The 23,657-nt window shown below is 46.1% G+C and overlaps 2 protein-coding genes across 2 annotated transcripts in view; one reads left to right on the forward strand and one right to left on the reverse strand.

The window, feature by feature from the left end:
- Positions 1–23,657, reverse strand: part of LOC120940503 (terminal nucleotidyltransferase 4B-like) — a 1,128,146-nt gene that overhangs the window by 37,628 nt on the left and 1,066,861 nt on the right. Inside the window, exon 12 of the mRNA XM_040353420.1 lies at positions 688–843. Coding sequence (XP_040209354.1) covers positions 688–843 — 156 coding nt within the window. The remainder of the gene's footprint in view (positions 1–687; positions 844–23,657) is intronic.
- LOC120939670 (synaptobrevin homolog YKT6-B-like) lies at positions 8,444–15,289 on the forward strand. Its single transcript, XM_040352006.1, has 3 exons — positions 8,444–8,486; positions 11,073–11,634; positions 15,157–15,289. The coding sequence occupies exons 1-3, from the start codon at positions 8,444–8,446 to the stop codon at positions 15,287–15,289; spliced, it is 738 nt and encodes a 245-aa protein (XP_040207940.1).

Genomic DNA, 23,657 nt, shown 5'->3' on the forward strand with positions numbered 1-23,657 from the left:
GTTCTGGTGCGAACCGAACGGGTGGGTGTTCGGCTCATCCCTAGTTACGGGACAGTCGGTTTGTTTCAGGGCAGTTTTGCAGGTTCCAAACGGATGGGGTCCCTTATCAATCATAGGACGCTGGTTTCCTGCTGTCATAGCTGATACATACCAGATCCATACATTGAGGCCATATGGGCATCTGCTTAGATTCAAGATGTTCAGGAAAGTGCAAAAGAGAGCCCTGACATGTACATGGTAATGAAAAAACAGTTTGTAATAGCTACATTTTTTTAGTTGACAAAAATTTCCTCTTCTCCACCTGCTTGGTACAAAGCCAGCAGGACGGTGTTTTCAGAAAGAAGAAAACATTTTAGATCACCTTCTGTTTCTGATTAGCAATTGCTAACTATATTGGAAGCAGCTGAGCAGGCACAGAACTGTCACTTTGTGCAAAAAATAAATCAGTCTGCCATAGCCTCTCAAGCAGATAAAATGCATTAACACCAGGGGGTGGGAGCTGTCATCTGAAGGCTTTTGGGTGGTTTTGGGCCACTGACCATTTTGCCTTGATCCATCTAAATCCCAGCATCGAAAAAATATGTGGGAGAGGCCTTCGTTTTTTTATATGGCAGTTGGCATATAAAAGTGCATCAAGTAAATTATGCAGTACTGACACTCAAACATTTATGTCAATAATAGCCTTACCTTGTAATAATGAGGACTTGATTTAGCATGGATAATAGTTGAATGAACAGCAGGATAATCTGCATAATCTGCTTTCAATGAGATCTGCTTAAAGCCAGCTTGGATGCCAGGAGATGGACATATACCAACAGGCATGGCATTGATGGTACAACTACCCTGAAAGCATAAAAAATGCCTGGTGCTTATCACATTTTCAATGGGAGATAACATTTCCAAAACGAAAAGTAAAGTTGCATCACGAAAGATAAAAGTCTAACTGCCACATCCTAAAACTTTCTAAATTTACATCATTCAGGGGTTTACTCCCTCCACAATACATATCAGAAACAGAAGAAAATTAGTACTACATATACACTATATTGTCAAAAGTATTGTGACGCCTGCCTTTCCACACACACAAACTTTAATGGCATTCCAGTCTTAGTCCGTAGGGTTCAATATTTTGTTGGCCCACTCTTTGCAGCTATAACAGCTTTAACTCTCCTGGGAATACTGTCCACAAGTTTTAGGAGTGTGTATGAGAATATTTGACCATTCTTCTAGAAGCGCATATGTGAGGTCAAGCACTGATGTTGGACGAGGAGGCCTGGCTCGCAGTCTCCACTCCAATTCATTCCAAAGGTGTCCTATCGGGTTGAGGTCAGGACTCTGTGCAGGGCAGTCAAGTTCCTCCACCCCAAACTCGCTAATTCATGTCTTTATGGACATGTGCACTGGTCCAAATCATTTGGTGGAGGGGGGATTATGGTGTGGGGTTGTTTTTGAGGGGTTGGGATTGGCCCCTTAGTTCCAGTGAAGGAAACTCTTAAGGCATCAGCATACCAACACAATTTTGACATTTTCATGCTCCCAACTTTGTGGGAATAGCTTGGGGATGGCCCTTTCTGGTTCCAACATGACTGTGCACTAGTGCACAAATCCAGGCCCATAAAGACATGGATGAGGGAGTTTGGGGTGGAGGAACTTGACTGGCCTGCACAGAGTCCTGATCTCAACCCAATAGGACACCTTTGGGATGAATTAAAGCGGAGACTGCAAGCCAGGCCTTCTCGTCCAACATCAGTGCCTGACCTCACATATGCGTTTCTGGAAGAATGGTCAAATATTCCCATAGACAACTCCTAAACCTTGTGGACAGCCTTCCCAGAAGAGTTGAAACTTATAGCTGCAAAGGGTGGGCCAACTCAATATTGAACCCTACAGGCTAAGACTGTGATGCCATGTGCGTGTAAAAGCAGGCACCACAATACTTTTGACAATATTGTATAAAATCTCTCTACAGTAAAATCATCTCCATGTTTAAAGAAGATCTTTGAGGAAATTTAAAGAAGCAATGTGATCAATCTAAAAAGTACCACATCCTTTATAACTTTGCAAAAATACAGAGATACTGCAGACTTTTGAGATGCTGAGGGAAAACAAAACTAAACAATGTGTTTTTACAAAATGTATTAACAAAAATCCATTGAAAACATGAATAGACCACATATAAAATAGAACACTATCCAACTGCGAGTCCCTGATTTCTTATGTACTAATGTTACATATGACAAAACAATCGTCCTATATGCATGGGGTCCTCATATGCCTTTCACAGGTTATACCTGCTTTCTCAGGGAGGAGAAAAACATTGTTTAAAACAAACATGCAAAACACACAAGTATGATGTTAATATCTTATCGAGTATAGATTTTTTCACATAACCTTTTTACTTACTGGAATCAGGCTTTGGGTATAAACTGGATAAGATTAGTTTAAATAGTGTGGAATCCAAAATGAACATTTCAGTCATCAAATTTGATAGTTTAGTGGTCCAAGATTAGGGCCAGGTTTGCAGTCCGGGGTCCGGTGTGTTCCTGTTCACTGGTTCAGGTGCAAATTTTTGTCTGAATTCGCACCTGAACCGGACCCAAAAATGCACAGGACCCTTTTTGAAACCACACTGCAGCCGCCCCGGACATGTGTGAACCGGGGATGCATAAAGATTGTCATACTTCATGAAACACTCAGCCAAGAAATCGTCACACCAGGGGAGCGCCCCGCCCCCCCCCCCCTCCACCAGAGAAAATGTTTACTGGATTATCCTCTCCAGTGGAGGGTTAAGGTCAATATACAAGCCTTATGTTGAAACAGAATACACTGAACAAGGGTGCCACTTTACAGGAAACCAAATGACAATGGTCAAACTAGTGTTTTGAGATCCAGATAGCAAGGCCTTTGATCAAAGGAAAGCCAGGGTAAATAGCCCCATTGTTACAAAGGGTGAGATCATCTCTTCAGTGTTCACTCCCCAGACAATGGCAGAGAGGCCCGGTTAATTATACACCAGAAGGACACCAATCACAAGTTGAATTATTTCTCTCGCTCCAACGCACGCATCAATACCTCACATGTGTGGTTTGAGCAGCGTTTACATATGTGGGCGGGACTTGGGTGTGTGTTTGCTTCTGATCGTTATTTTACTTAATTGTTTTTACACCTTTTTTTTATTTATTTTTTTGATCACTTTTATTCCTATTACAAGGAATGTAAACATCCCTTGTAATAGGAATGGTTTGTCACAGGTCCTTTTTATGGAGAGATGCAGGGTCAATAAGACCCCACATTTCTCCTCCAGGCTGGAAAGCATGAGACTGTGAAAAAAGAAATCACGATCTCAAGCTGACAGCCATGATTGCGGTTTTATTTACTTCCGGGTACCCGGGCATGACGTCATAACATCGCGCCCGGTCCTACGATGGTTATAATATCGCGCCCGGGCCTACGACGGTCATAGAGATGACCGGTGACTATCTGGTCACCGGTCATGAGCCGGCGCTTGATTATTTGTTCTCCAGGCCCCCGATGGCATGGGAGAACCAGGAGATGCAATGGATGGCAGCGGGAGGGGGGACGTCTGCTGCCGCCGCCTAGAAGAACGATCAATCAGTGGAATTGCCACTATGATCATTCTTATGATGCGCAGAATCGCCAGGTGAAAAGAAGGATATCTGAATGATGCCTGTAGCTGCAGGCATCATTCAGATATCCCCACCTCAATACCAGGACGTCATATGACCGTATAAATAAATATTGATCAACTTTTTCTTCCCAAAATTATAGAAATCATATTTTAGTGTTTATATTTTAATCTTATCAAGTACTGTGTGAAGGGCAGTTTAGTATTTAATAATTGTTCCACATTATTTGTCTTGCCGTGTGTTGAAGCCGCGTGTGGGTGAAATTAAGATTAACCTGTATTGCAACTAATTTGGATATTGTGGTCCCAGGGAAATTGTTTATTGTGCAATCCAATCTGGTATCCCTGTTAAATTAAGACTTCTTTTAAATTGATATCTGTTGGCTCTTCAAGACCTATTTTCAGCCTTTCTTCTGGCCAGAGAAAGTCAGAAGATTGTCTTCCGAGTGGCAAGAAATATTGTGTTTTTAAATTTAAGGCATTAAATATTGTGTTTTTTCACATAGTTGATTGGGGCTACCCTAGGATTATTTGTCAAATATTAAGGAAAATAGTTTCATTGTTGTGTTGATGTCTTTGGTAATGCATATGAAATATTAATCACCAGAAATTTCGGTTTTGTATGAAGTTGTATACTTATAAAATGTATTTACTTATGAATTTAATTGGGAGATATTAATTCATTTATTAGAATTCCCAATAGATGACCAAACTCAGAAAATTATTGTGGTATATTACAGATTGTCTGAACAAAGTAAAAAAAAAGTATTACCTGCCATAAGTGGCTAGAGGCGCTGTGATTCATTATACATAGATTCAGACATATCCCTATTTATTTATCACGTACTGTTGGTCAAAACACTTTATTTAAAATTCCCCATACTTATTATCATTAAAGTTACATACCACACTCACAACATTCACATGTCATACAAATTGGATGTGGTTTAAAACGCATCCAATTCACATATATGTGATCCCAGCCTAAAGGTGATCAGTGTTTTGTTATAGAACAGTATGTTCATAAGGTTATGACAAGAGGTGCTACATTTGAGCACAGAGAGCACCAAGTCAACTATGCATTAGTACTAGCCAAGCAGGTCATTGGAAGAGTGGTTGTATGTTGGTATGTCAGTTTGCTGTGTGAGAAATGTGTATTAGTAATACCTGCAATCAATTACAACCACTGTGCCCTTGTGTCTCATTTCAAGCTAGTCGGCTGATGGAGGCCCATTCTGCAAAGGCAAGATCGAAGGTAGGAAACTGGTCAGGGATAAAAGAGGCTAAAGATACTTTTAGTAGCCACAACCTTTTGAGAACAACCATATAGACTGATGAATATAACGCAGCTCATAGGTGCATTTGGGCTCTAATCTGCGAGTCCCTCACAAACGAGGGGAGGTTTTGTAAATTAGAATTTAGTTTTAAACCTATTTCTTCACGGCTAGGAAAAATAAGGGGTTGTTTTCCTTCTTACCCTTTTTTCTCCTGGCTTATCCCCTCTGGGAAAGGAGGGGGCAGAGTTGGATGTAGTTGGAGCTAATGTGAAAAAAAAAGAAAGAATGGAACACTGGCTTTCTGGTGTAGAAAGCTAGTGTTGCACAATATAACATTTTGCAACACGTATAATTATTATGGATGCCCTTTCTTCCATATTAAAGCCACTGAGCTGATCTCCAGAAATTCAGACACTTTCTAAAATGTTCTCGATTACTAGGAGTTCAATGCCACCCTGTAGACTTAGGTTTGATTTACAACTTTTATTCTGCCAAAAACATAGCCATTACTATACTTTCAGTGCTCCACCACTAGACATTCTGCTCTCAGCTCCTTCAGCTGCAGAGTTGTTTGCAGCTGCTGTGCAAACCCCTCCCCTCCTAATGCAAAATCAGAGTGCTTTCTAGTATATGAAACTATTCACAAAGTGTACATCACCTAATTTTCTGGCAAAAGAACATTCAGCATCATTTGGCTTTTTTCATCAAACTGGACTGTCCCTGGCACATAGCTTTTTTTTTTTTTTTTAAAGCTGAACTCCAGAAGAAAAATCCTTCCTTGCAGTCAGATTATCCATAGCCCTGTATTAGCTAAGAGGTCATCTGGGAGACAGTCCACATATAGGAGGAGAAGAGGAGCTCAATAGCTGTCGGGTATCAGGGTAAGTAAAACTACTTTTTCTAGTATCTTATATTTTTACCGATATTTACCAATCACTTACTTTTCTGAATGAACAGACGGCGATCAGTACAGGGATGGTTGACTGGCCTGCATACAATATGACATTTTAGTTTTTTGTAAGATCAAAGCTATACTTATTGTGTCGATTTACCATATAGTTTTTGCACCCTGTTCCTGATGAAGCAATATGCGGAACATGTTGAATGAGGCCAAACAACACACTTTTTTTTTTCCCATCATATATAAAAACAGGTTACATTCATAACATTCCTTTTACAAAACATTTCTCATTCCCCGCATGTTATAACCTTATGAATTTGTTTATTCTACTCTCCCCCCCACTCCCTCCACCCACCCTTATTCTCCAGTTGGATAATCATCAAATTCTCCAGTTTGATAATCATCATTTCGCACAGCGTATCCTATTCTAAGCAGCCACGGTTTCCATATTTTACCAAATTCCTTGATATTTCTTCTCTTTATATAAGCTGCTTTCTCTTTCCATACTGTTTCTGTCACTGCATTAGTCCACTCACTTATTGTTAGGGGGGTTTACTGCTTGCCATCTTTGAGCGATTAGTTTTCTTGCCTGAAAAAGGCACCTTAACACTGCTTTTGTGGTGCTCGCCGTCCCACCTCTTTCCTCCCATAGTCCCAATATACACGTTCTAGGGTCCATCTCCAACTTCGTCCAGTATATCATGTTAATAATATTGATAATCCCTAACCAATACCTGAATAATTTTGGGCACCTCCATATCATGTGTGTCAAATCCCCGGTATCCTGACATCTGGGGCATCCCGCATCTGCTCTCCAACCAAATCTGAATAGTCTTTTTGGGGTATAATACGTCCTATGTATGATCTTTAGGAATGATATCTTCTGGGCGTGCGAAACTGTGACCACATGCCCTCTCTCCAACACCTTCCTCCATTGGTCGTCCGTTATAGTTCCCAGATCTTCCTCCCATTTCTTTCTACTTTTAACCACTTCATTACTGGGCATTTAAACCCCCTTCGTGCCCAGACCAATTTTCAGCTTTTAGCGCTGACGCATTTTGAATGACAATTGCGCAACACGGTACCCAAATTATATTTTTATAATTTTTATAATTTTTTTCCCACAAATAGAGCTTTCTTTTGGTGGTATTTGATCATCTCTGCAATTTTTATTTTTTGCGCTATAAACAAAAAAAGACCGAAAATTTGGAAAAAAAACACAATATTTTTAACTTTTTGTTATAATAATATCCAAATTTTTTTTTTTTTATATTTTTTTCCTCGGTTTAGGCCGTATTCTTCTACATATTTTTGTTAAAAAAAAAAAAATTGCAATAAGCGTATTTGATCGGTTTGCGCAAAAGTTATAGCACCTACAAAATAGGGGATAGATTTATGATTTATTTTTATTTTTTTTATTTTTTACTAGTAATGGCTGGGACCTGCGATTTTTTAATTTTTTTTGTCAGGCCTGCGATATTGCGACGGACATATCGGACACTTTTGACACCATTCAAATTTAGACAGCGATCAGTGCTATAAAAATGCACTAATTACTGTATAAATGTGACTGGCAATGAAGGGGTTAACACTAGGGGGTGAGGAAGGGGTTAAATGTGTATCCTGGGTGTGATCTAACTGTGTGGGGGGAGGGGACTGACTGGGGGAGGTGCCCGATGCTGTGTCCCTATGTACAAGAGACACAGATCGGTCTTCTCTCTCCCTGACAGGACGTGGAGCTCTGTGTTTACACACAGAGCTCCACGTCCCTGCTGTCACCGCCGATCGCGTGTACCCGGCGGACATCGCGGCCGCCAGGTACACGCATCGGCTTCCCAGCTATGCGCCGGCACAGAGTTTACCCGCTGCGCGCCCCCCAGCGGCGCGCGTGGGTAATGCACAGAAAAAGATGTCCAAAGACGTCCACTCGGCACTTGAGAGCCGCGCTGTGGACGTCTTTTGTCTATAGCTCGGATCTCAAGTGGTTAAGCTGCTCTGGTCCCTCAATATTCCCCTTGCATATATTGGTACATTTCAGAGATAAACCCTTTCTTCTCCATCCCCCCACCTAGTTTTTGAGAGACTCGATATTATATCCTCTGTGTTGTGAGGGACACAAGACTCTGGTCTGGAACAATGGATGTTTATTCAGTACAGGCTGTACACTGCAACATGCATCTCAGGACAATGCATATCTCTCCTTTCTACATGTGCTCTCTCTAAGATGGCTACTATGCCCCTTGACCCTTGTCATCACTGCTGGCTGGAGCCAGCCTTAAAGTGCCAGTACATGTAGAACTCTTCAGGTATAACACCTTCCATCCATCCCTAAGAAAAAAACAAAAACAAAAACAAAAACAAAAAAAAACACAACAAAACAATAACAGGCACAAAACATTAACTGATAACTGTCCAATAACAGTCCTCCAAACCAGGAGAATTACGGGACTTCAAGCTTCCAGGAACAGTTGCTGGGTTAATATGTCATCTGATCACTTCCGTCGGCCCCGTCGAAAGTCTCGTAACCGCTCTTGAAACTGAAACCGGTCAGGAGGGCGACAGTGTCGTTGAGGCCGGGCATCCAGCGATTCGGGCCCGGAGGAAACAGGGCTGGCCGAAATGGGTACCGGCAGGGCCAAGAAGGGATCTCCCAGCTCAGAGGGTAAACAGACCTCCGGACCAGAGCTGGAGGGCTCTGTTGGAGCTGAGTTCAAAAGTTCAGAGTCCCCACAATCATCAGTCTCTGTGCATCCTGATTCGCTGGGAGCAGATCCTTGAGACACTGGTGGTTCAGCCGGCATCAGGGATTCGGGCAGTTGAGAACGAGGACGCATTTGGTCCGCATGACGTCTGCAAATGGAACCATCTTCCAGGCGGACCTTGTACATCTTGGGTCCCAAGGTCTCTGCAATGACAGCAGGAAGCCAACGGGTGTTGGAAGCCCCATAAGATCGGGCCCATACCTTTTGTTGGGCTGTGAATCGGGGGAGCTCATTGTGTTGGACCATCTTGTCTTGGGACTGTAGTACATGTTCCTGGACTGTTTGAGGGCGGAGCATATCCAAAACAGTCCATGGCTGCCGCCCCAGGAGTTCTGCTGGAGTTTTCCCAGTGGTTGCATGTGGTGTGTTTCTGTAAGCAGAAAGGAAGGAGTCCAGCTGCTGGGGTGACAGGGACTGTTTACTTGCAGCCACTGTAGCTTTGAAATAGCGTTTGAAAGTCTGCACAAACCGCTCTGCTTGACCATTTGTAGCCGGGTGGTAAGGTGCGGTCAACTTGTGCTTGATGTTGTGGGCAGTCAGGAAACGCTGAAACTCCTGACTGGTGAATTGTGCACCGTTGTCTGTGACGATTTCTCTGGGGTATCCAAACGTAGCAGCGAGATGTAACAGTATGTAAACCGTTGCCTTAGTTTTTGGCTGAGTAACAGGAATGACCTCAGGCCACTTTGAATGGGCGTCCACTATGATCAAGAAGGTGTGTCCTCTGATCGGGCCTGCAAAGTCCAAGTGTAGGCGAAACCAAGGAACCGTGGGCCAAGTCCAGGGCTGGACGCACCCTCGAGGAGGGTCTCTTGCCATTTGTGCACATCCAGCACAAGCATTCACATATGTTGTGATATCTGAGTCTAGGTTTGGCCACCACACATAGCCTCTGGCCTTTTGTTTCATACGTGTGCTCCCGGGATGACCAGTATGTAGCAAGTCCAGAATGTGTCTCCGGAGGGTCTGTGGAATGATCACTCGGTCTCCCCATAAAACACAGTTGCCAGCCACAGTTAATTCCATACGCCTATGGAAATAAGGTTCATACTCCTGTGTGACAGTTGCAGGCCAACCGGATCGTACCCAGGAGAGTATTGTTTTCAGAAAGGTATCCTTGGTTGTATGGGCTGCTATCTCCCCAGAAGACAAGAAGGACAGGCTGGTGTAACGACAACTCTTGACCGGTGGAGAAGAGTCCATGGACCTCCCTGTCAGTCGGGACATAGCGTTCGCATTAGCATTGGCATCATGACCACGATACTGAATTTTGTAGCTGTATGCCCCCAAGAATAGGGCATAGTGTTGGAGGCGGGCCGCAGTAGTCTGGGAGATGCCTTTGTCAGGGCTAAAGATCTGAAGGAGTGGTTTATGGTCCGTCAGTATGGTGAATTCCCTACCATACAGGTAAAGATGAAACTTCTTAATTGCCCATATCAGCGCAAGAGCCTCTTTGTCAATGTGTGAGTAATTGCTTTCTGCTTTTGTCAAAGACCTGGAGGCAAATGCCACTGGTTTTTCTGACCCATCTGGTAAGATGTGAGATAGTACCGCCCCCAGACCATAGGGTGAGGCATCACAAGCCAAGGTGAGAGGCTTCTGGAGGTCATAGTGCACGAGCATGCGTGACGCCAACAGCTTCCGCTTAGAAACTTCAAAAGCACGTTGGCATGCAGCCGACCAGTCCCATCTGGAGTGTTTCTCCAAAAGCTTGTTCAACGGAAACAAGGTGTGTGCCAGATCTGGCAGGAATTTGTGGTAATAGTTCAGCAAGCCAAGGTATGATCGCAGCTGCTGGACGTTGGTTGGGGCTGGAGCTTTGACTAAAGCATCAACCTTGGCTTCCGTGGTGTGTATACCTTCTGCATCCACAAGGTGGCCACAAAACTCCAATTTAGGCACCATGAATTGGCATTTTGCTAAGTTCACTTTCAGACCCTGTTCTTGGAGTCTCGCCAACACAAGCTCCACATTCTGCTTGTGTTCCTGGTCGGTCCGTCCTGTAATGAGCATGTCATCTAGCAGGCACTGAGTGAAAGGAATGTCCGCCAAAATCTCGTCCATTTTTCGTTGCCAAATGGCTGGGGCAGAGGCTACCCCAAACACCATCCGATTATATTGATACAGTCCCTTGTGGGTGTTGATGGTCAGAAACTTGCGGGAAGAAGGATGGACCTCAAACTGTAAATATGCTTGTTTGAGATCAAGCTTGGTGAACTTTTGACCTCCTGCAAAAGAGGCAAAAATGTCATCCACTCTGGGTAGGGGATACTGGTCTATTTCCAGTTGAGAGTTCAGTGCCATGCGGAAATCGCCACAAATGCGCAAGTCCCCATTCGATTTCTTTACCGGTACAACTGGTGATGCCCACTCGCTGTGCTCTACCTTTGAGATGACACCTTGTTCCTCCAGCCGACTTAGTTCTGCTTCCACACCTGCTCGGAGTGCGAAAGGTACTGTCCGAGCTTTGAAGAACTTAGGCTGAGCGTTGGGTTTCAGCTTGAGTATACTCTACAAGGGGGATTGCAAGGTCCATCTTCTTAAAAGTGCCTACGATGTCTCCTCATTCAGCTTCTTCCAGAGGTCCAGTTTGCAAGAGTTTATGACATTTACAAGCCAGCTGATTGTTGAGCGGTCAGAGAAGGGGAGCCGATCGTCGGTGAAAGAACAAGAATATCTTTGCCATGTTTATGTGCGGAATGACTCCCTGGCAGGCGTAGTAATTGCTGATGCAGAGTATCCTCAAAGAGTTTGCTTCACACTCCTTGAAAAGGTTCTGGAGGAATTCTCCACCCAGGTGGACAGGATAGACTGGCCATCTGGCTCTCCAGCCACTATTCAGTACAATGCCTTGGATTCTTATCTAGCCAAGTATCACAATCCTCGGGATGCTGATCCAATGAGTAAAGTACAGGCTGAGCTGGACGAAACCAAAATTATCCTGCATAACACTATGGAGTCCTTACTACAGCGTGGAGAAAAACTGGATGACTTGGTCAGTAAATCAGAAGTACTGGGAACCCAGTCCAAAGCATTCTCGTCGCCACTGTTATATCCTCTGTGTTGTGAGGGACACAAGACTCTGGTCTGGAACAATGGATGTTTATTCAGTACAGGCTGTACACTGCAACATGCATCTCAGGACAATACATATCTCTCCTTTCTACATGTGCTCTCTCTAAGATGGCTACTATGCCCCTTGACCCTTGTCATCACTGCTGGGTGGAGCCAGCCTTAAAGTGCCAGTACATGTGGAACTCTTCAGGTATAACACTCGAGTCCTGATCCAATTTGGTCCCGCTCTATCGAACTGAGCATTTAACGCGTGCCTAACTTGGAGATACCTGTAGAACATGTAATTAGGTATTTCATATTCCTCTCAAGGTAGCGAACGTTTTTAAGGTACTAACTATTCCTTTTACTGCCCATTCTTTAATTTCTCCCACTGTCTCCAACTCCCGGAGGTTCCTGTTGTTCCACAATGGTGCATTCTCTGTCACTCTCACCTGTCCTCCAGCTGCCATTACGGCTTTCCATACTTTAATTGCCATCTTGACCGTAGGGGTTAAATTAATAAATGAATTAGCCTCCAGCACCTCTATAATTGTTTTATGGGGGGCCCCTTGAATCATTAAACTTCCATTTATATCTCCTCCTGATTCTATCTTTACTCCGAGATGCTGCAATTGTGCTGCCAAAAAGTAGCAGCATGGGTGTGGTACTGCCATTCCCCCCTCCCTCATTGGCAGCTGCAGAGTCTGCAGCCCTATTCTGGCTTGTCCTCCTTTCCAGATTAATTCTCTAAACAGAGTGTCTATATTCCTGAATCATTTTTTGTGTATCCATATTGGCGCATTATGTAATACGTACAATAATTGTGGCATCCACATCATTTTAATCAGGTTACACCTCCCTGCGACTGACAGTGGGAGGTGCCACCAGATACAGTAGGTGTTTGTGATATTGTGTTTTTAGCACGACAGCATCGCGCTGATTCTCGGCGACATGGTGCCGAGATCTCGCCGACACCTCGCACTCACTGGAATAGTGACAGCACATCCCAGCAAGCGCGTCATAGAAGCGACGGGAGATCCGACTTGGATTCCCGCCAATTCTACACGTGTGCGGCGTTTGTTATGAATCCTGAGGGGGAAGTCCCCGCCGGATTTTAAATAAAAATCCGGCATGGGTTCCCCCCTCAGGAGCATACCGGGCCCTTAGGTCTGTTATGGGTTGTAAGGAGAGCCCCCCTACGCCGAAAAAAAAACGGCGTAGGGGGTCCCCCTACAATCCATACCAGACCCGTATCCAAAGCACGCTACCCGGCCAGCCAGGAAGGGAGTGGGGACGAGTGAGCGCCCCCCCCCCCTCCTGAGCCGTACCAGGCTGCATGCCCTCAACATGGGGGGGGTGGGTGCTCTGGGGCAGGGGGGCGCACTGCGGCCCCCCCACCTTAGAGCACCCTGTCCCCATGTTGATGAGGACAGGGCCCCTTCCCGACAACCCTGGCCGTTGGTTGTCGGGGTATGCGGGTGGGAGGCTTATCGGAATCTGGGAGCCCCCTTTAATAAGGGGGCCCCCAGATACCGGCCCCCCACCCTAAGTGAATGAGTATGGGGTACATCGTACCCCTACCCATTCACCTGCAAGAAAAGTGGTAAAAACACAAATAAAACACACAGGGTATTAAAATATTTTATTAGTCTGCTCCGGAGGCCCCCCCTGTCTTCTTTATTAGCTCTTTTACCAGGGGGAGCTTCTTCTTTGACGTCTTCGGGTTGGTGGGGGCCGCCGTCTGGTTCTCTTCCACCGCCGGGGGGGGTCGCTTTTAAAAAAGCCCCCACCCCCCGGCGGGTTTCCTCCGGCGTCTTCGGCGGGGGGGCTTCTTCTTCCGCTATCCCGATGGGTCTTCTCCGCTATCCGGGGGGTCTCCTTCTATGTTCGCCGCTCTCCGCTGTTGACTCGGCGCACCCCGGTTCTTCGTCTCGCTGTCCGGTCTCTTCTTCCGTGCTGTACGTCTTCTTCTCCTTCCGTGCTGTGAGTTCTTCTTTCGCGCTGTGACGTCATGTTCTTCACTTCTCTTCTTCTCCCGATGTTGACACGCCGGTCCTTCTCGCTTAAATGACGGATGCGCGCCTTGCATCGGACCTATATAGGCCTCACAATCCCATCATGCTCTGTACCTACCCATGTGATACCTACCCACGTGGTAGGTATCACATGGGTAGGTACAGAGCATGATGGGACTGTGAGGCCTATATAGGTCCGATGCAAGGCGCGCATCCGTCATTTCAGCGAGAAGGACCGGCGTGTCAACATCGGGAGAAGAAGAGAAGTGAAGAACATGACGTCACAGCGCGGAAGAACTCACAGCAGGGAAGGAGAAGAAGACGTACAGCACGGAAAAAGAGACCGGACAGCGAGACGAAGAACCGGGGTGCGCCGAGTCAACAGCGGAGAGCGGCGAACATAGAAGGAGACCCCCCGGATAGCGGAGAAGACCCGTCGGGATAGCGGAAGAAGAAGCCCCCCCGCCGAAGACGCCGGAGGAAACCCGCCGGGGGGTGGGGGCATTTTTAAAAGCGACCCCCCCCCGGCGGTGGAAGAGAACCAGACGGCGGCCCCCACCAACCCGAAGATGTCAAAGAAGAAGCTCCCCCTGGTAAAAGAGCTAATAAAGAAGACGGGGGGGCCTCCGGAGCAGACTAATAAAATATTTTAATACCCTGTGTGTTTTATTTGTGTTTTTACCACTTTTCTTGCAGGTGAATGGGTAGGGGTACGATGTACCCCATAATCATTCACTTAGGGTGGGGGGCCGGTATCTGGGGGCCCCCTTATTAAAGGGGGCTCCCAGATTCCGATAAGCCTCCCGCCCGCATACCCCGACAACCAACAGCCAGGGTTGTCGGGAAGGGGCCCTGTCCTCATCAACATGGGGACAGGGTGCTCTGAGGTGGGGGGGGGGGCCGCAGTGCGCCCCCCTGCCCCAGAGCACCCAACCCCCCCATGTTGAGGGCATGCAGCCTGGTACAGCTCAGGAGGGGGGGGGCGCTCGCTCGTCCCCACTCCCTTCCTGGCTGGCCGGGTAGCGTGCTTTGGATACGGGTCTGGTATGGATTGTAGGGGGACCCCCTACGCCGTTTTTTTTCGGCGTAGGGGGGCTCTCCTTACAACCCATAACAGACCTAAGGGCCCGGTATGCTCCTGAGGGGGGAACCCATGCCGGATTTTTATTTAAAATCCGGCGGGGACTTCCCCCTCAGGATTCATAACAAACGCCGCACACGTGTAGAATTGGCGGGAATCCAAGTCGGATCTCCCGTCGCTTCTATGACGTCTCTGTCTCCATCGCGGCAAGCCAGCTCGACGCTGGCTCCCGCGATGGGGCTCGTAGGTGCTCAATCTCGCCGAGAAAGAGAGCGAGATTGACACAAAATCGGGTTCACCTACTGTACCAATTTTATTTTTTAATTTAAGCAACAGTGGAGCCAAATTATTCTCTATGTATTTGTTGAGATCCTGTGCAATGACTATTCCTAGATACTTAATTTTCCCCACTGTCTCCAGCTGTGGAATCTCAGCCAGGATCTGGTTCTTCATTGGATCTACCGGCATTAAAGCAGATTTCTCCCAATTTATTACCAGTCCGGATATGCTGCCGAACTCCCCAAAAATAGTCATTGCCTGCCTAATGGAGTGACCCGTGTCACCAAGGAAGAGGAGGACATCATCCGCATATAGAGCAATTCTCTCCTCTCCAGTCGGTCTCACGAATCCCTTCATTGTCCTGTCCCTTCTTATAGCATTGGCTAGCGGTTCCATTGCCAGGGCAAAGAGCAGGGGTGACAAAGGACACCCCTGCCTAGTGCCTCTCTCCATCTTTACACTTGCTGAATATTCGTTGTTAACTTTTTGCACTGGGACCACTGTATAATATTTTAATCCATCCAATAAATATAGGGCCGAACCCAAAGGTTTCCAGTACATGCCAAATGTATCCCCATTCCTAACTATCGAAGGCTTTAACCACATCCAGGGAAATTATGCCGTATTGCCACTGTTCTCTGTGGGTATTTGCAGGTTAAGGAATACCCTCCTGATATTCATACTTGTTGATCTAGCCAGAATAAATCCTGTTTGATCCTGATGTATAAGTATGTATGTCTTACAATTATTTTATTTAACCTACTAGCCATTATTTTAGCCAGGATTTTAGCGTCTGCACATAGGAGAGAAATGGGCCTATACGATGTGGTTTCCAATGGGTTCTTCCCTTCCTTATGCAATACTATTATTGAGGCCTCAGTCATTGAGATGGGCAGCTTCCCCTCTACCATGGCTTCATTGAGTACTTTTATAAGCTCTGGGAGCAACACTTTCCCGTAGTACTTATAGATCTCTGCCGGAAGCCCGTCCGGTCCTGGGGACTTCTGATTAGCCATCTCTTTGACTGCTAGCTGAGCCTCTTCTAGAGTTATCGGGGGCCTCCATTTGCTCTTTCTCTATTCCCGTGAGAGTTGGTAATTCTAGGTTCCTGAAGAAGCGTTCCAATTCATCTCCACCCGCTGTTCTTTGAGACCTATATAATTTATCATAATATTCTCTAAATGTATCCAAAATCTCTGACACATTTGTGGATATGTCTCCGTTACTTCTTTGAATGGCCAGAACAGCGGATGGAGTAGAATTTGTTCTAACTAAATGGGCCAACATTCTTCCTACCCCCTCCCCCTCCACATATACCGCTTGTTTTTTAAACACTCTTATTTTCTGATTTTCTCAACAACTCTATTTTATATTCCTGTTGCTTATCCAGCCATATTCTTTGCCTCTCCTCTGATGGATTTTCAATATATTCCTTTTCGATGTTCTCTAATTCTATTTTCCCATTCTTTTGAAACCTTTTTTACTTTCGCCACTTGTTATTTTATTTTTACCATAGTCTCCTCCGGATCCCCCATTAATTAAAACCATAGAGGGCTTATTTTCCATACCGCGGCAGACCTATTCCCCTCCAGGTTTACCGTTATTGTCACAAAGGAGTGGTCTGATACCCCTCGAGGCTGGTATACTATTTCCCCAATTATTTGAGCAGCTTCCGCATTGCCCAAGACTAGGTCTATCCTGGACAGTGTGGAATACGTACTAGAGCAACAGGAAAACTGCGCCTCTTCTGGATTTCTTATCCTCCATACATCAAACAGACCTGCCTCTTGTAGAAACTGATAGAGCCGGTGTAACGGAATGACCCGGGACAAACAGACTTTGGATGGATGAGGGGTACTCCTGTGCCAGCTTCATTAATAACTCTTATGTCTAGGGTCACCTTATGTCCGATAGGGCCATAGGGTAGCTGAGAAATGATATCCTAAATTACAGGACAGGGGACATTACTGATAGCTCATATTGCAGGAGATTGCAAAGTGTTGGTTTATTCTATGACTCATCTCTCTGTGTAGACTGTTGACATGTTAATTGAGTCAGGCTTCTGTAAGACCTTTCATTGTGTGCTATTGATGATAGATGTGATAGAGGTTTTTTTTTGCCTTCCTCTGGATCAACTGTGGGTATGGAGTTGGGTGTATGGGATTGTATTGTGTTTTTTATTTTGTTTGTTTATTTTTTTTGTGGTTGAACTGGATGGACTTGTGTCTTTTTTCAACCTGACTAACTATGTAACTATGTAACTATGTAACTATGTGTTGTGACTCTAAAGGTCAGACGTCTGTGCAATGTGTATTGTGCAGATGAATGACTTATTGTCGGAGACGTAACGTCTGGGGGATAATTAACTCCTCTATGTAATTATCTAAAATAATGTGATTGAAGCTCATCGTGTGATGTATGGGTGGGGTGTGGTTTTGGTCCTTTGAGTACTGTAACATGCTGTAACTGCTTAAACGCTGAGAGCTGGCCATTAAAGTTGTCATTCATTTTGAAACCAGTACCAGAGCTGTGTGAGCCTCGGTTATTCTGGGAAATGGGATGGATCGGGTCCTGTTGGTTGGAGTGTCAGATAAGCTGTCGTGGTTGATGGAAGGTCGTAAACGGTGGTGACCATTACAGCCGGCTCTCTGAGGTATTCTGTACATTTACCCTTGGGAACCTATCCATTTTCTTGTTTACTACCTCGTTAAAATCCCCCATTGCTATGACAGGAATCCCGGGTCTATCCAGCATAAACTCCATTAACTTATACATAACCTCAAGTTTAAATGGTGGAGGAATGTATATATTGTCAAAAATATATTCCCTGTTCTCTATTACACAGTGAAGGAAAACATAGCGCCCCTCGTCATCAATACTGGCCCGCTAGCAAGTAAACACCACTCCCCTTTTTACCAGGATCGCCACCCCCCTTGAATAAGATGTATGGACAGAATGATATTGATATTGAAATTTCCTATACTGAATCTGGTTTTTAATGTCATTTGTATAGTGAGTCTCCTGTAAGCAGATTAGACCAGCATTGTGCGCATCTAATATATCAAATACTACTGCTCTTTTAGCTGGGGTACCCATCCCGCGAACATTCCAAGATCCGATTTTTAATATTCTATCCTGCATTAAGTCCTACGTTTATACATTCTATAATCGAAGGTCGCATACAATCCCATACCTTCATAGAAGGAGTGCACACAACAACCTACAACAGAAAAAGAAGGAAGAGAAAAAAAAATCATAACCAATTCCCAATTTACCCCACCTAGTGGCCTCGTACCTCCTTATTCTCTTTTTTTTATATAAGGCAGGGCTATTATTTTCTCTGATTTAAATTTAGTGAGCTTATAATACATGTGTTTTATCCTTTACATTCTGTGACATCTTACTTATTCCCTTGTGATATATTATCTGTGTTTTCCTATTTTTTACCATGTTTTGTGCTTGTTGTGTATATATGTCGCTTACCCTCCCTGTGTTTAATCCTTTCCCTTTCCCCTGAAATGTCACCCTGGAGTGGATACCCCTCCCCCACCCTACCTCCCTTCCCTCCCCCCATCCCCTTCCTACACCTTCCTAGGTATCCCTTAGGGGCTAGTTTTGTGACCGGTTCCTCTACTATCATACTTACATTCACTCCCCCCATCCCCCTCCCCTTTCCTCGCTCCTATCGCCAATCACACCATCTCTCTGTGTTCCACTCTTGACCTATTCCTCTCATTCATTTGGGTGCAAACCCCCCTCCCACCACCCCACTCCCCATTACTTCTATAAATTGATCCCCTTTAATCCCCCCTTCCTTTAATTATAGACTAAGTGTCCCCTCCTTCACCTGCTGATAATTGATCTTTTTTTCCTCCATCCATAATGCTGCTCTGGGGTGTAAAAAAAAAAATGTCCTACCCAGCGCTGTCACCCGTAGCCGCGCTGGGTATAATAAAGCGTATGAGAGATTAACCTTCTGCATTTTCCGTTTAACCTCAATGAAACTCGCCCTCCGCTTCTGTAGCTGAGGGGAAAAATCAGGATAGAATGAGACTTTAGAGTCTTCAAAGAAAACATCCCCCATCTCTCTACTCTTTCTCAATAAAGCCTCTTTGTCACGATAATTCAAAAATTTCAGTAGCATCGATCTTGGGCGCCCCCCGGAGGGGGGTGGTTTAAAAGGGACTCTGTGCGCTCTTTCTATCATAAACGCCTGTGAGAAGCTCTCTTTACCAAATAATATTATAAAACAGTTTTCTAAAAATTCTATAGGCTTAGACCCCTCACATCTTTCCGGAAGTCCCACCAACCTAACATTATCCCTCCGAAGTCTATTTTCTAGTTCGTCCATTTTTTCCTCAAATTTATCCACTTGGGTATTTATGTTCTTAACGTCTTGTTTGACAGGGTGCAGTTCGTCCTCTATTTGGGATATCCTCCCTTCAACCACCGATATCCTTTCATTGGTTTTCTGTATCTCCTGTCTCACCGAAACCAGCTCCTCTTTTATACCCTTCACTTGATCGCATAATTTCCCCAATGTCTTTTTACACTCACCACCAAAAATACATCTTTTATTGTAGGGGCATCTTCTAGCAGGGGGGTTACAATTGGGTCTATGTCTGCCACGGCTGTACTTTTACTGACAGAGGTTTTGATTACTGTTGCACCTATTTGGTCCTGGCTTCTTCTATCTGCATTTGCTTTAGCGGGGGCCTGGGGTGCCTGAGATGATAGGCCGCTTTTACTTGAAGTTTGCTCCATTGCATGAACATATTTTTCCAATTTGGCCGCTGCAACGGCAGCTACACCCCCCTTTTCCTTTGCCGATCTTAGTGATTGTGGACCTGACATTATTATTGAGGCGGAAAAAAAAAATGAAAAACGTGGTCTTTCTTTTCTTAAGGGTGGGTTCCAGATGGAGAGTGGTCCTTAAATAGTCCTTGTAAGAGACTTAAATGTATATGACAACCATATGATAACTGTACATTAGTATATTAGCATTGTACCCAGCTGTCCAGGAAAAAAAAAAAAAAGAAGAATAGATGAGAAAAAAAAAAAAAAAAAGCAAGGTGTACACAAAATGTAAGAACAAATGTGCTGGTCCCAACCGTTAATTTTTAATTTTGGCTTTGGCCAGCCGGATCTTTATTACTTCTACACCATCCGGGGGAAAAAAGGAGTTCTTTCCCTCTCACCTCCTTGTATAGAAGATGGGGGAGAAACAAAATAAAGTGCTTGGTGCGGATTTTAATTTATTCAGTTAATCACTTAATCGGTTAATCAGTCAACGGACCAATACACAGTTCCATACATAATGCACCAACACGCCAATATTATACTGAGATACTCACTCCGTCCTTTCCGTGCGGTACTGTTTTCCACGGCTTCACCCCTGTTGCAGAAATCAGGCTGCAGACTGCCAACTGCTGTGGGAACCTTCCACCATTCTTTGCTTTGCTTTTACTCCTGCGCTTCAATATTCACAATGCTGCAGGATCTTGGGCACTTTACCGGTCCTTTACCTTATCCAGTACCCTGCCACGGTGTACGGATGCGGAGGGGGAACAAGGGGGAACCTCCAGGTAGCCCCCTGATTATCCCAGACGCCACTCTCTCCGTCCTCCGGCCAAGCCGCGCTGGGGTTCGCTGGGCCGATCACGTGGTCCGGTCAGCTGACCACCGCCCTCCAATCGCGGGCTCGGATCTCAGGACTGCAGCCGATACTCCACCACCAGGCTTCCTTCGGATCTCCAAGGGAACCCCAGGAGTACATCCGGCCAATCTACTGATATTACCAGACAAATTTCCCTGCCCCAGCTGCTGCAGCGCCGAAAGAAGTACGCTCCCAGCCATCCACATGCCCAGCGGTTGAATGCTAGCTTAGCAAAATTGCTAGCACTTCAACTGCTACCTTTTCAGTTGGTAGATTCTGCCCCCTTCCGCGAGTTTGTGGAATGTGCAGTACCTCAGTGGCAAGTACCCAAACGCCACTTTTTTTTCACGGAAGGCGATTCCGGCTCTCTACCGGCATGTGGAAGGCAATGTCCATACCTCGCTGGACAGGGCGGTCAGTGGTAAGGTGCATCTTACCACTGACTCATGGTCCAGCAGGCATGGACAGGGACGTTACCTGTCTTTTACGGCCCATTGGGTGACTCTGCTGGCAGCTGGGAAGGACGCAGGTCAAGGCACAGTAGTTTTGGAGGTTGTTCCACCACCACGCCTCCAAAACACTACAACTGCTTGTGACACACCTCTCTCCTCCACCCCCTCCTCTTCTTCTTCCTCTGTGGCCTCTTCCTGTGGTGATGTTGGCTCAGAACCAGCCGTACTCCGTAGGCGTACGACGGGCTACGCAGGAATGCAGGCCAAGAGATGCCATGCGGTCCTAGAGCTGGTGTGCTTGGGAGACAGGAGCCACACTGGGGAAGAGGTTCTTTCAGCTCTGCAGGGGCAGGCTCAGAGGTGGTTGACGCCACGCCAGCTGAAGCCTGGAATGGTGGTCAGCGATAATGGCACCAACCTCCTCTCTGCCCTGCGACGTGGAAAACTCACCCATGTGCCCTGTTTTGCGCATGTTCTCAATTTGGTGGTGCAGCGGTTCTTGGGCAGGTACCCTGGCTTACAGGATGTCCTGAGGCAGGCCAGGAAAGTGTGTGCATTTCCGGAGGTCATATAATGCCACTGCTCGGCTGACAGACCTCCAGAGGGAATACAACCTGCCCAAGAACCGCCTAATCTGTGACATGCCCACCAGATGGAACTCTACGTTGGCCATGCTGCAGCGGCTGCACACGCAGCAGAGGGCCATCAATGAGTACCTGTGCCAATATGGCAGCAGAACTGGCTCAGGGGAGCTTGGGTTTTTTTCACCACGCCAGTGGGCCTTGATCAGGGATGCATGCACTGTCCTGTCACCATTTGAGGAGGCCACGAGGATGGTGAGCAGTGACAGTGCATGCATCAGTGAGACTGTCCCGCTTATTCACATGTTGGAGCACACCCTACGTGGAATAATGGACAGGGCCCTTGAGGCAGAACAGAGGGAGGAAGAGGAGGACTTCCTTACCTCTCAAGGCCCCCTTTATCCAGACACTGTTCCTGCTTGCCCACCTGGAACACAGGAAGAGGAGGAGGAGGATGAGGAAGAGGAGGAGGAGGAGGATTGTATCAGCAGCATGGAGGTGGAGCCTAGCACTCAGCATCAACAGCAGCAGTCTTCAAGGGATCATTTACAGTCCCAAGGAACACGTGGACTTTTACGTGGCTGGGATGAGGTGGCTGAGGATCCTGTCGTCCTCAGTGACCCAGAGGACTGTGCCCCGAATGCCTCTGCAAACCTACGCTGCATGGCCTCCCTGATTCTGCAAAGCCTGCGTAAGGATCCTCGTGTACGTGCTATCAAGGAGAGGGATCATTACTGGCTGGCAACTCTCCTTGATCCACGTTGCAAGAGTAAGGTAACGGATCTTATGTTGCCATCGCAGAGGGAGCAGAAGATGAAACTACTGCGGGAGGCCTTGCAGAAGGGTCTGTGCAATGCGTTCCCAGAACCGGGGGGATTACCAAAACCTGGCCCTGGACAACGTCTTGCTGAGGCTTCGGTGAGTCAGAGAAGGAGCGGTGGAGAAGGTGGCCGTCTGACCGATGCGTTCAGACAATTTTTTAGTCCGCAGCCCCAAGGTCTGACCGGTTCCAGCAACCATCGCCAGCGTCTGGTTTACATGGTCCGGGAATACCTAGCGGCAAGATCCGACTTGGACACCTTCCCCACGAAAAATCCTCTGGCTTACTGGGTCTTGAGGATGGATCACTGGCCAGAGCTTGCACAGTACGCAATTGAGCTACTGGCTTGCCCTGCATCCAGTGTTCTTTCAGAATGTACATTTAGTGCTGCTGGAGGCTTTGTGACCGATCACAGGGTACGCCTCTCCACCGACTCTGTTGATCGACTGACCTTCATCAAAATGAATCAGGCTTGGATCAACACCGGCTACCAAGCACCTGATGCTGATGTTACTGAATAAGAATTTTGTGTTGAAATATCAGATCCCTTTGAGACTGCTGATGCTGAGTGACTGTCCTGTTGTGCTGCTGATGGAATATCCTTCTCCTCCTTACTTTTCATGCTGTTAGCTAGTAAGAAATTTTGTTTTTCTGTGCTCCGCCACCAGTGCCTAAGGCCTAATTTTTCTGCCCCTGTTTAACAGGGGCGCCTAATAACAATTTTTGATGCAATACTTTGCACGTGGCCTAAGGCACAATTTTTGTGCCCCTGTGTAACAGGGGCACCTAATAACAATTTTTGATGCAATACTTTGCACGTGGCTCCTTGTTGCGCTCCAATTACAGATATTGGGAGGGGTTGCAGTGTTATGTTGCGCCTACGGACACATTTTTATGCCCCTGTGTAACAGGGGCGCCTAATAACAATTTTTGATGCAATACTTTGCACGTGGCTCTTTGTTGCGCTCCAATTACAGATATTGGGAGGGGTTGCAGTGTTATGTTGCGCCTACGGACACATTTTTATGCCCCTGTGTAACAGGGGCGCCTAATAACAATTTTTGATGCAATACTTTGCACGTGGCTCCTTGTTGCGCTCCAATTACAGATATTGGGAGGAATTGCAGTGTTAT

This window comes from Rana temporaria, chromosome 5 (assembly GCF_905171775.1).
Source record: "Rana temporaria chromosome 5, aRanTem1.1, whole genome shotgun sequence".
Classification (NCBI taxonomy): Eukaryota; Metazoa; Chordata; class Amphibia; order Anura; family Ranidae; genus Rana; species Rana temporaria.

Bases quoted from the DNA above. Each gene is read 5' to 3' on its own strand.
- LOC120939670 (XM_040352006.1), top strand. From the start codon at position 8,444: ATGGGTACCGGCAGGGCCAAGAAGGGATCTCCCAGCTCAGAGG. The intron at 8,487-11,072 runs GTAAACAGACCT...ACTTAGGCTGAG, and splicing joins GGGATCTCCCAGCTCAGAGG to CGTTGGGTTTCAGCTTGAGT. The intron at 11,635-15,156 runs GTTATATCCTCT...CACTGTCTCCAG, and splicing joins AAAGCATTCTCGTCGCCACT to CTGTGGAATCTCAGCCAGGA.